The 14,187-nt window shown below is 37.6% G+C and overlaps 1 protein-coding gene across 1 annotated transcript in view; it reads left to right on the top strand.

Moving 5' to 3' along the window:
- Positions 1-14,187, top strand: part of LOC129566466 (uncharacterized) — a 69,716-nt gene that overhangs the window by 44,510 nt on the left and 11,019 nt on the right. The window contains exons 3-4 of the mRNA XM_055442427.1: positions 7,819-8,322; positions 13,070-13,278. Of these exons, the coding sequence (XP_055298402.1) occupies positions 7,819-8,322; positions 13,070-13,278 (713 nt within the window). The remainder of the gene's footprint in view (positions 1-7,818; positions 8,323-13,069; positions 13,279-14,187) is intronic.

Here is a 14,187-nt window from a genome sequence, read left to right as displayed (position 1 = left end):
AGCATCTACGCAATGTTTTTTTCGGCGTTGACCGCACATTCGAACACATTCAGTTGTCACCAGAGATTACTATGGGATATTTTCATTCATATGGGATCAAGATATCGCATAAAAATAACAGATATTTTTCACGCGTTGTGTTCAGCGAAACGCATAAATACAGCGATTCTGCACACACAGAGTCGCTGTTTTTTCGTTATACTCTTCACACTTACGATAAGCTGCGCGGAGCGTGCATGCACATGTTTCGCTCACTTCTTTCTTTGAACACTCTTCGTGTGTCAACACAATGTCTGTGTGTGTATGGCTTGTGCCGTCGTTTGTAAACGACGTCAATGAGCTGGGTACGAAGAGTGTCGATCGAAAGAAAAGAGCGAAACATATAAATGCACGTTTAAAAACGACGACACAAGCGATACACACAGAGACATTGTGTTGACACACGAAGAGTGTTCAAGGAAAAAGTGAGCAAAACATGTGCATGCACGCTCCGCGCAGCTCATCGTAAGTATGAAGAGTATAACGAAAAAACAGCGACTCTGTGTGTGAAGAATCGCTGTATTTATGCGTTTCGCTGAACACAACGCGTGAAAAATATCTGTTATTTTTATGCGATATTTGTATCCCATATGAATAAAAATATTCCATAGTAATCTCTGGTTGTCACAGTCAAAAGACGAGCGAGAGAGAGGATAATTTTGGAGGGGGGTGTTGCGTTTGTGCCACATGAAATCACTTTATGCTTTTTTATGGATGAAGGGCCAATCTGAATTTTAAAAGCATACGATACGATGGAATCAAAATGTGTTCGCTATTTCGGTTACACCGAGGTCGATTCGTGCAGAACATCGAATCAAAGCGTCAAAAAGGAATGAACATAAACGCTGAGTCTTACAAACACAAAGAAGGCAACCTGCGGAGACATACGATCGAATTTCCAACAACAACAACAACAAAATTACGTTCCATACGATGTAATGTAGCGCATACAGATTGTCGATGGTTTCGCTGTTGTTGCAGAAATGCCACACTCACACACACACACACACATATTCACATAATGTGCATTGCTGTCATCATTTGACAGTGTCGAATCGAGCAATCTAATAAAGATAAAGTTCGGATAGCAGCGGCATCAGCAGCAGCAGCAGCAGCCAGCAAGACACCTTTGCCAACAATGTTACATTTTATTTTTCGTTGTCATAGAATACCACCACCACCCACAACAATCGAATGTGCTTTGTTGAATGGCGAACAATGAGCACAATTCACCTGGATTCACTCGTTTCATTTGGCCGTTTCATTGTGCTCTACACAAGACGAATGTTCTTGTCTGCCGTGTTCTTCAGCACGTCTTTGTCGCCTTTTCATTTTTTATCGCCCGGTTAGTTGTATTAGCTTGGGAGTGCCATGTTTTACTCTAATATTCCTATCGTTCTGTTGTTGTTGTTGTTAGCATACCTTTTTGGATCACATCCATAAAGTCCAATGAATCCGCATTGCCATGCAAAGTGGTAAGCAGACAATGACATAGAAAATAGAAAGCAAATTCCATGTGAACGCGTGTCTTGCAATCCGGGGTTGTGCAAAAGAAACGAACGAACCGACAAACGATATTGTCGTAAATTCAACGGCAAAACGAAATGTGATTTCGTTCGTGAACAAGCGAGTAGAAAACAACGCAGAATACATTCATTCAACTTGAATAATACCACTATTTATCCGGGAGCTACGTGCATAAAACATTGATACACCTTTGATTGCTTGCATTCGTTGCTCTTGTTCGTTGTACCTTTTTTCCCTTTGCTCGTTCCTTCTTCGGAAGAGCGTACGTGTTCGTGTGTATGTGTATACGTTCGACACACTTGCAATCGCTGTCGTTGAATCCCCTCGTTCACAATCATCGTATTTTATTTTCGTTTCATTTGCTGTTTTTCGTTTTTATTCTGGTTTTTCTTTCGTTTTCTTTTCGTTTTCTCTTCACTTTCTATTTTTTTTTGTTTCTCTTTTCCAGTGCTTCTTTTTGACTAAACGAGCCTCACGTTTTACTGTCCTCGGGCTAGATAAAAAGAATTGCGAAGAGAACGTTCAACCATTTGTTGGCTTTGACTAACAATGAAACAAATACCAACACGGCGCGCTTCAACCGCACCTCATGTTTGAATAGGAATTTGCCGCGCACAACGCTCAACGCGCTAACAATTTGCCAAGTTGTTTGGCGTGCGCGTTTTCGCGCGCATTTGCGATAGGCAAAACGCGCAAATATATATAAAACATGACTTGATTCGGTCGCTTTAAACAATAAATTCACGCAAAAGTGTATACTAATATATATTTGAATATGTCATCCATTACGCGGAGCATGCTTCACATTCGTTGCTCGTCGATTTTCCATTTCGTACGATTGTGGGACATATTTTTGGCATTTATTTTTTGAACGGCGCGTTCAAGTGCGAACACATAAACAGTGGGAAAAAAACGAGAAGGACAACCATTTGCCGCGTGAGAGGTTTGAAAATGTAGGCAAATTACGATTTGGTTGATGTGCTGTATGTTTTTTTTATTATCAAAATAGATCGTTGACAATGAAGATTTATTCGGGATTTTCGGAAAAAAGCCCTTGAGTGCTCAATTATTTCTCAATTGATCAAATGAACTAGCTGAAATAAAGCGTCCAACATGTTAATATTGCTCGGCGAATATTGTGATTATGAAAGTGTTCCACTCAATCTCGTTTTGGCTGGCACTCCAAAGTATACGACTAACTAATTAACGAAATTAATTTCTCTCTCTGAATATAATAAATGGGCTCTTGTGAATTTTAAACAAAGCAATTCATTTGAATATTCTCGGAGTTTTGGAAGTATTTTAACTATATTCCGACCGTCTTCCCTTTGTATCGCAGTGTCAAGAATATGAGCGGCACACACACACACACACACACATACAAATGGCGCTACATTTTCCGCGTGCACATGTACATTTTTAACGACATTCCAAGTCTTGGCTGTGTTTTAGATGAAAACACTCAATGCGGTGTGACATATTTTTAATTGTTCTTTGGCACTCTCAATTGCATTTTCTGGTATTTTTCGCTCCGTTTGCGTTTCACTCAGTGTCGAATATTTTCTCTCATTTTCGCTCCGTGTGTGTGTAAAGTGAAAGCGACGGCTCTTTCGACATAGAGAGCAAATCACATTTATAAACGCCGAACACGTGCTAGCATCGAATTGAGTTTGGCGAACATTTTTCACCGTCTGTTGAGCATGTGTATGTGTGTGTGAGAGAGAGCAAGAGCGAGAGAGAAAGTGAGACCTAGAATAAGTGAGTAAAGCGTGAAAAGCTTATAGGGCGGTTGTATCGCTCGTGACTTTTTCGCGGTTTGCGGCATGTTTGCCCACCCCCACTCAACACTCACTCACTCCGTTTCTCTCTCTATATTTTGAGTCAGTTAGTGTATAATGAACACATTGTGCATATTTTTGTTTAACAAATACAAACATTGGCCGTATCAGCATCAATGGGCGAATACGTTTTGAGTAGCGAATTGAACATTTTAGCACCTGCACACTTCCGACATTCAACGAATCCTGTTTACGATTTTGCAATAAAATTCAATACACATACACTCACTCACTCACGCTCGCTCACTTCTGGCTACAACGATGCTACACTGTGGTTCGTGCGTCTCACCTCACCTCACGTCTCGTCTCGTCTCGTCATACAGTGGTCGCTTTTTAATTCGGTTTACTGTTGTTTTTCACTGTTGTTTCCTTTTTTCATCCGTCAACACCGTTGTGCATGCCACTTTCAACACGTGGCAAATTGAAAATCGTTCCACAACTAAAACTTTTCTCATGTTGAATTTCATATTTTCTCTAAATTGTGTTAGCCGAGCTTAAGCATTACTACAGCGCTTTTTGAAATGCAAATTTTTCACTCTCACCAATTTAAGTTCGTAGCGTTGGTGAAATTATGGAAAGCTTTCATAATATTTTAATGCCAACAATCTCATCAACATATACACTACCGTGCAAAAGTTTGGAACCACTAGGTATTTTTCATACAAATTGACCATTTTTGGTGGACTCATTAACATATTTCGGAAACACCTGCACTCTTGATATTTTGTGCATAGTTTCTTCAACGTTTCAATAGTAAATCACAGAGGTTTCACCAAAAAATATTTACGTATTTAAAAAAATATAACAATTTGAATTCGATCTGTTTTAATCTTCATACAAATTTGATCATTTTTCACACAGTACAAATTCAAATTGATATATTTTTTAAATACGTGTATATTTTTCGATGAAACCTCTGTGATTTACTATTGAAACGTTGTAGAAACTATGCACAAAATATCAAGAGTGCAGGTGTTTCCGAAATATGTTAATGAGTCCACTAAATATGGTCAATTTGTATGAAAAACACCTAGTGGTTCCAAACTTTTGCACAGTAGTGTATGTATATGCGTAGAAATTAATAAATCTTTTTCAAATGAACAAACATGTTCATAATTTTATTTGGTTGGGAATGTGCTCCAAACAGGATGTATGTGGCACAGCATCCATGTAAACCGAAACGAATTGAAATGACAAAGAAATTTCATTTCGAGATTGAATTTAGAACCGAAAACATGCATTACTTAAATGTGTTTTTTGATGCATGAACGCAAGCAATTACCGACAGAAATTCCGCTCTCGATCGACATTTTCTCCGGTATAGATTTACGAATTAACGAAGTCAAAGTCATGCAAACAGCAATGGCAAAAACATAAAATCACTCTTGTGCGCGCAGCTAGTTTGTCACGGATGCTCATCACACAACCAAAACTATGCCATATGTGGGCCAAAGTGCAAATGTAATTTTCTCGTGAAAATTAATTTGATGAAATCCAGAGAAAAGTTCATAAAATATTCATGACGAAAAATAGTTGCGCTCCTTGCGAATGCAGTCAACCGTAGCGAAAATTTGGGAGTGCATTTGACGTTGCAGTAAAGAAAAAAAATGTTGTTTTCCATTTTCGTAATTTCATGCAAGAATTGGGTTAACGCTAACCAACATACTAACTATTAATGACTAAAAATTGTGTAGAAGAAATGTTGTGCCCGAGTCAAAGCTTCATTGCTGCCGCTGAAGCATATCAAATGAGTCATTTCAACGGACTTTCATTAATGCTATCGTAAAGCAGCACATGGTCGGTTTATCAAGTAATTCATTCTTGAAAATACTCGAGTATTTTCATTTGAATTATGCAAAAATAAAAAAATGCTGTTGCTTCAAATGGAGCCCTCTGTGTATGACGCCGAAAGTCTTAAAATCGGTCGAAGAAATCGATGTTCTCATCTCATTTTCGATTCTTCACGACGATTCTCGTCCGCTCTTCATTTTCATTTACCAACGAAAATTGACTTGCTCCCACTACATTCCTTGATTAACTCCGAACCCACCATACGACAACCAATAAACGTCAGCAAAATTCGTCGTGGCATTTTTTGAGCGATTATTTTTTTTCCTTCAATTTTCCTTTTCTTCTGCTGTTTCTGCTTCCACTTTTTCTCTTCATTTTGCTTTGCCTCGCATCTGGGGGCCAGACCAATCGAAAATTCCAATTATTTCCCCGAAAACTAATAAAATTTTACGATTGTGAACAAAACAACGACGACTTTTCTCTTTTACGACGATGTTTTTCTTTCTTCCCTCTCTCTATCTCTCTCTTCCTCTCGTTGCGCCACCATTCATCCGGGCATTTTGGAATTTCAGCTCACAGCTCAATTTCTAATTTACTTGATGGTTATTTCCGATAAGAGCTCGAGAATATTACAAACTCAAATAAATTGTGTAAAAAGCATACTTCAGCACCAAAATAGTTTGTACGCCGATATTTTGATGGAATTCAATCATTTTTCTGCAAACGAAGTGGAACGAAGAGGAAGAAAAAAATGATATGAAAAAAAAACGACGGGAATTCATTTGGTTCGCATGAATTGGTTTTTCGTTTAAAATTGAATAACACTGACAAATCAATTGATGAATGCTGTTGGAAAACAGTTGTGCAGCATACATATAAAATGGAAATTGAAAAAATTCGAACACAAGAACGTTGAGAAAAAAAATTCGCCCGAGATTTTCAAAATCATTATCGTTCAAACTTTGAATTTCAGTGAGTCATGATTCCGGTACAAAATTGTGGGATGATTGTTTTTGCGCTTTTCATGGATACGGCCAACATAAAATCAATCAAATACAGGTGATTGCCTTGGATTCGAGGGAAAAAATGCGGAAAATGCGGGTGCGTTGCTTCGTCAATCAAAACCGTGCTCCAAAAAGAAAGCTGAACTTGATACGTAATCTGTTAGTTTGAGCAATGACTCTTCGTATTTCGAACGAAAATACCGAAAATAATATCTAGTGACCACCAAATCAATCATGACACAAGTGGAAAAAAGACAAGGAAAGAAGTTTGGTTTTTTTTAATTCGTTGTGTTTGGTTTCTCAAGCGAATGAAAAGCAATCAATCTTATTTTGGCCGTTTTTTTCCTTCTTCTTTTCATTCCCATCAAATCGCGTGTAATGAACACATCATGCCAGCAGCAGTGTACTGTCATAATAAGACGTCATCATTACAAGTCAGTGACTTGACAGCATGCTGTCGAGCAGCTCTGCGATTCCGCTGCTGTCATGACAATACACACTTGGTTGAGTGTATATCCGCGTGTCTGGCCAGAAATGAAAATTCAATTTTACATCTGATCAACTTCGTAAACACCGTAATATTCTTATTACTTTTTCTTTTAATATTCATATTGTTTTCCAAATTTGCCACATAATGAAAGTCATCACTGAAAAGTTAGACATAAATTGAAAAATGCAGAAAATAAACTCACCCGAGGGTATGTCAAAAATCCGAAATGAAAATATGAGAGGTAGAAAACAACCGAAAACGAACAGAAAAAAAAACACGCAAAAGGAATTGCGTGCAAATTAGAAAAGAACATAAACGTGGCAGGACAGAGAGTGAATGAAACATGTCGCAGTGGTGAGTAATGATACACGAAGGGAAAACAAAAGCGAATCGCATGAATCGCCTGATGGTAATAATGGTTTGGAATGGCGATGACAAAAACCGAAGAAGAAACAAGAGAAAAAAATTTTGCACACAAATCTACAGGATAAGCCGAACAAAAAAATAGCCATGAAAAAAAGGCGTGGAATGAATTTTCTGCTTGACTTATTTTTATTCTTATTCGCTTTCCATATCGTTCGTGTTATATTTTTTTGGAGCCTCATTCTGGGGATTCTTCTGCTAATCTTTTCTTCTATTCAAACAGTTTCATTGGCATGACTTTTTTAGAGAGATAAAAAAAAACTCGAAGTCATTCGAAATAACGTGAGGGGAAAATCAAGTGAAAAATTGTGCTGTTGGACAGATGGAAGAAATCCCAACACACACAAAATCATCATAGTCGCAAATGAAATGCTAGTCGAAAATTAATTCAATTTTACGGCACTTTTTTTTTCATTCGCATTAAATGGCTTTTCATTTTTATTTACGACTCGAATTTGGACGATTCGTTGTGCGGTTCGAATGAGGCCGGTGGCAGAATCAATTTCGATTATGACCAATTAGAGATGCCATCAAATATTTATGCGCGTCACAGCACACAAATACACACACACAAATGAGTGAAGCCAATTTATATGATATTTTGATGTTGATGGTGGATATCAATCATCATTTCTGCCCGTTTTTTTTCTTGGTAATTTCGAGATTTTATTGATATTATTGTTTGTTCTTTGTGCTTTGGAAACAGGTGTCATCGCAAGCAGCAATTTCAATGGGAATAATGGCAGCATAGCAACTATTGAGAATAGCACTAGTTTCACAAATAATAGTCACTATAATGGAACAATAAATGAATTAGTCGTATCGAAAACAATGCAAAGCGATGATAATGCGGAGCATGTGGTGGAGCCGTCATTGTCATCGTTGTCGTTAATACGAGATAATGGCAGTAGTAGCGTTGTGCCATCGATAGATGATGCATTAAGCAGAGAGACGACAGTACTTGCACCAGCAATGGAAACAATAGCAGCAGCCGCTGCATCGAGGACATCGACAACATCATCATCATCGCTGTCGTCGTCGTCGCCGCCGCCATTATCCGATGCGGAAACAATTCACACTACAATAGCACCATTGACGGATGGGGAAATCACGAATCGCATGCAAACATCTCAATTTATTGCATCGAGCAATGCCCAAAGGGACAGTCCATCAACATCGTCTACATTGCCAATTACAACTAATAAACCACGTGAGTACATGCGATTTAAATTCACATCTGATATATAGGGTTTTTTATGATTTCCCATTTTCGTGTGATTGAAATTTATTTGCTGTGGGACCACTGTAATGAAATCCAATTCAACAAAGAATTCACGGCATGGCTGCCGTTGTTACAATACAGCATCCTACAATTTCATTTCATCAGCCAGCGCAAGTTGTTCGCGAAATTGAGAATCGTAGTGTTTTATTTCGTTTGGTGAATAAATTGTGTTGAATCAGAACTAAAATTGAGTCGCTATGGCTAAACGGATTGATGAGAGTAAATGTTGTAATGTCAGAGTTGTGCAATTGGAAGCATCCGATCGAAAACGTTGAGGTGATTTGTAAAATGTGATATATGAATGAGTGTGGCTGAAGCATGTCACCGTAGTTTTCAATGCATTGTTGCTGAATTCCCAGTCACAGCGCGATCTGGTTCAAAACATGCAACAAAACCAAAAACACATAAAAAAACACTCAACATTAAATTCAAGCTCTCTCGTGCTCAATTCACACAGCAACAGCAGTAAGTCTCTTCGCAGTAAACATATTTTGGTGGAGAGCGAATTCTGGGCTGGAATTCTAAGTCATTCCACCAAAATCGTTCGGAATTATTTTTTTCGTACATAAGACCATATTGGAGTGAAAGAGAGAAATTTCACTATTTTTCTGCACTCCACCGGAATTATTCCGATAACTCAAGGAAGAGTGGATTGTGTGAGAAATAATTCCGGTGGAGTGCAGAAAAATAGTGGAATCTCTCTCTTTCACTCCAATATGGTCTTATGTACGAAAAAAATAATTCCGAACGATTTTGGTGGAATTCTTAGAATTCCAGCCCTGTACACATTTTAACTAGATTGCATTTTATGCGCTGGCCACATTGTGCCGGAGAGTAGCTTTCTTGCAGAAAAGTTGCATCCTTAAAATTGCCAAAGCCAAAGTATTGCCAAACGAGTTCCAAACCGAATGAAATGTAATGAATTTCCACCGAATTTGCCACCCCAAAACACACACACGCTCACATTGACACAGACAAAATACTTTGAGCTCTTGACGACGTTGGTCTTTCAACATAAATATGTATGCCATTCGAATAAATGTCTGTGCATTAGGAAATTCATCTTTCTTTACCTCCCTCTCTCTCTCTCTCTATCGCTCATTGCATGAGTGTCTCTGTTTCTCGACTCTCCGTTTTGGCCTCAGCCAAATGGAAAATGGCACGAACAAGTTTCGGTGGCGAGTTTCATACATATTTGATGCCTGGGACGTGGTAACATTTTCGCTTACAGTTTTTGCATACAAATATGTGGATTTTACCAATTTGTTTTCGAACCAATAATTGGAATTCATTTCTTATGCGTGGCAACGTCACTATATCCCCAGTACAGCCACTTCAAAATGTCTTCATTTTTATTATCTGAACTTCCTTTTCCATCGAAACATTGGATCCAAAATGCAAAAAAAAAGTAGAGAAATGGCACGATAAAGTGGAGAAAACTTCTTGAAGAAATTAACTATTGAATGTAAACGAAATGACCCCATCCAGCACAACCATTGCCAACCAACAACTGAATAAATCGACAGAACACATTGTGACGATTCGTAATTTTCAGCAAGAAAGAATTACCAATCCAATAAATGTCGATGGACTTCTTCTGCGAACCTCTTTAATTCCATTGCACGCTTCTTTTTCGGTTTGCTTTTGCTTTTTTTTCTTCCTTCTTCAAAGGGCAAACTCATTCAACTTTCAATTGTTTGAACTGTACACTTTTTCAATGGTTTTCAATTTAGTTTGCAGTTATAACACGCAATACAAAGTTTATTTCATTCAATTTAACGATCTCAATGTACCGAAAACACTCGTACCACCCCCTCTTTCAGCATCCCACCTTCTCTCGTTTTTCTTTTCTTCCTCAACTACATCTTTCAATACTTCATTGTAGTTTCGATTTCGTTTTTACGGCACTTTTTCATATCATTTTTTATACCTTTTCACTTGCACGGTTTTGACAACACACAAAAGAAAATTGAGTATCAGTTTGTCGATCTCGACGCTAATGTTTGGTTTGAAATGGTTTGAAATGTTCGTTGTGTTACAATGAAAACGACCTTGCTGCCACTGCAGCTGTTGTTGTTTCTGCGTTTTTATCATCGTTTTTTGTTCTTTTCGTACATGTTGGCTTTATCGCTGCGAGTTTTCTTGCTAACTACTTGAAACTAACTGTTAAATTCTCAAATTGCTTCTCAACTTTTGCAACTCAATACAGAAGAATTGTTATTATATTAACTGTCCATCACATGCAAAGACGTCATTCCAACTAATTGCATAGAACCAGATGTGATCGATTGATTTATTGCGCACAATTATAAACGCTTCCTTTTTCGAGCGAAATTATCTGCATTGAAGAGCCCCAGAGATGATGGTCTTTCAGTTAAAACCACAACTAAATTGAAATAGGGGCTAAAGCCGCATAGCCTTGTGTGGTTTTTCTGACAGTCTATTAATATTTCCGTTCGTTTTTGGCCTCTTCCAATGCCTAATGTTTTCCAGAAAATACGATGAAAATTGAATCACCATCAAATGTATTTATTTTCAATCGTTGCATTTTTTCCAATCAAAACATCGAAGAGAAGCGTCCATAATTCATGACTGTGAGTAGTTCAAAATAGTTCGATATAATTGTTTAATATCCCATTTACGGGTTGAAATGTTTGGTTTATCTTTGCTTTGTTTGTTTCTTCTTTCGTTCGTTCAATTTCTAAAATTGACTAGATAACTTCCTTTGGAAAAACTAAGTTTTTCAAAACATCACATTCGAAACATGAAAGCGATGTGTTTTTGATACTCGTTATGTACTTTATTGGGTTGTTGTTATTGTTGATTGGGAGTATCATGCAATGATTTCATTTGAGGAAACATGCGAGATATAAACAGCTTTGCCACTTTTACCTGGATTCGATGGAAAAGGATTTGATAAAATCAATCTCGAAACGAGTGAACGAACGAAAGAATTTTCTTTCAATTGGATAAATTAATTCGCTGAATGAAGCAAATTGAATCAAAAACTTTGTTTTTTCACATCATTTCAATGGGTTCATCTTTTCGATGAATGGTGCTTCTAATTCAACCGACAAAACATCTAACCAAATCTGTTGCCGTCATTTCATTGAACTGGCTATCATCCTCGTCCAGTGGTTGATACCTATTTCATCGCATTCAAAGGACCAATCACAAACACATATACAGAGCAAAGAGAGAGAGAGAAAGAGAGAGAGAGAGAGAGAGAGAGAGAGAGAGAGAGAGGGAGAAAAAAACGCCGGAATAAATATCAAAAACAAAAACTTTTTCGATGCAAGAACATATAATTAATTCGCCATTGGCAATTGATCTGACTGACAGCGAACTGAAAGGAAGTTCCATTTTATAAAAGTTTTGCTCAGCTTGTATCGTATAACACGCAACTTGTCCGATTTATTATTGGAATGGAGCGGATTTTCCATTTTATTCGATGAATGAATTTTCCTTTCTATTTAAGTTTTGGCTGTGTATATGTGTGAGTGTACAGTTGCAAAGTCCCAACCATTTTGCTCAAATGGATCCATACAATGAACAACTATGAAAAGCTCGAAGAAAGTATTTTAATAGATGAAAAATGAAAACTTAAGTTGAAAAGTAAACTGAGTGATAGATCCTTGAAAATTGTATTGACTTTCTTTAGTTGCATAATCCATTCAGTACGCTACCTCGATGCAAACCAATCTCCGCGCGGTTAAGCGTCGTTCTTGGACATTTCCCTCATCTTCACTCCATTCCCTCCCAAACCATTATAGCAAAAGTATCAAGAAGCGTTTTCAAATTTTCAAATGAATTTGTTTGTGCAGAAATAAGAGCGTATTCATAAACTGTGTCCCAGAAGAAAAAAAACCATCAACAAATGAAGGGAGAGAAAAGCATTAAGTTTCAATTCTAAAATGTATCCTGTTTCTTTTCACTTTTCCTTTAATGGAAGTTGATAGCGGTAGCAAAAGAGGACCAACAAACAGGATCAACACATTTCAAAAGTTTATTTTCCCAGATTTGTCATAAAGTCACGCATCGCCGCATTCAACATGCATTCACCATTGTGCGGCGGATAAATGAGACCTAATTAACTAATTGCGAAGTCTTCTGCTGAAAAGCATCGTTCATCGTTTTCATCGTAAACAATGACAAAGAATAAACGACACCTTCACACAATCATGATTTGTGAGTCTCATCCCGCGCGTCGCAGACGATATACATTATGAATGCATTAAAGCTAAATAATGATTGATTTTCCCAATGATTATCTCTTGCGCCAGTGATTTTGCCACAAAATGAAATTTTTTCATTTTTGACACAATTCGGATGTGTCGCTATCTTTTTTGTCAATGCACTTTTTTCGTAGTCTTTCAGCTAGATAATGTTAGTTTGATGCGTAACGGAACACATTACCGCTGAAACGGATGCTCCGACAAAGACTGAATGAAAACAACGATGAATGAACCAAATTTACGAGCCACTTATACCATCACTTTGGCCATACCATTTGACAAAATCATTTGTGCACAGTGCTTTTTCCCTCTCTTTTCCCATCTGTCAAGGCATCAGAGAGAGAAAAAAGCGCCGACTAATTTACAATAAAAATTTATTGCTTTTATTTGGTGTTCATGGTTTTTTTTTTTTTTTTTTTTCTTCTCATTCTCCGTTGCAGATGCTTCAACATTTTCCGATTCGATGTTGCGTCAGAAAGTGGCTGCTCATACACGACAATATCAATCAAAACATCATCACGAACATCATTATTCTGGGCCGTTTTTCGAAGGCCCATTAAATACATCAGCTGGTGCGCTCAATGTTGGCGTGCATTTGTACACGGAGGGCGTGTTCGATTGTCGTGTCGGAATGCTAAAAGATAAAACGGTAAGTTTTCAACGATACACAAAGCAAATGTGTGTATGTCTCTCTCTCTCGCTTTTTTTCTATTTGCTACATGAATATATATTGTACATTGATCAATGAACAAGCCACGGAAGGATCATATAGTGAATTGCAGACCCATTTGAAATTCCATGATGTTGTGCAAGTATCAGTTGGTATAGGGAGAAAAATGTATACATATATTTTCATTGATTTTATGTTTGTCTTGATGGGTTTATGTTTCGATGCACGTTTTTTGTTGTTGTTGTTGTTCAAGTGAAAATTGCGTCATTTTTTTCTCGATGAGAGGAAAAAAAAGATTAATGAGAAAAACCAACGATTAATTCACCTAGGCAAATTTGTTTCAACCTCAAGCCCAATTAAAAAAAATTCTCTTTTTTATGTGTTTTCTCCTATCCTCTGTTTTTATGAGTTGTTATTTTGCTTAGCCGTTGTTTGTGAGTTTAAAACGCTGTTGCGAGCCCCGAGCGTGTTCAACTTTAGCGCAAAGAGAAAAAGAATAAATCATTTTTGTTGGGAGGTCATCAAGTGAGTTTGTTGTATGCAGGTTGTCAAGCATTTTTTTCTACTGTTGTTGTCTGTTATTGCATGTGAAGTTGAAAAAAATGAACATGTTACACAAACAAAGTGAGCAACAGTGAGAGGAAATTGAGCTCCACTCATCGGGCTTGTTGTTTTGTTCATACAATTGCCAACATACTCTTCCTTTCATGCGAAATTAACTTGTGATGAAAAGCGATGTTTGTTGTCAACTGGAAATATCATTTGGCTTGTTTTAACTTTTCCGTCGATTACCTCTGCCTTTGTCCGCTGGATATCCCATCACTTGACTTAATTGCGAGATAGAGAGAGAGAGAGAGAGAGAGAGAGAGAGAGAGAGAGAGAGAGAGA

This window comes from Sitodiplosis mosellana, unplaced genomic scaffold (genome assembly GCF_009176505.1).
Source record: "Sitodiplosis mosellana isolate CC-2019 unplaced genomic scaffold, AAFC_SMos_1.0 Smas_scaffold_1, whole genome shotgun sequence".
NCBI classification, from domain to species: Eukaryota; Metazoa; Arthropoda; class Insecta; order Diptera; family Cecidomyiidae; genus Sitodiplosis; species Sitodiplosis mosellana.
This window is presented reverse-complemented; position numbering and strand designations above follow the sequence as displayed.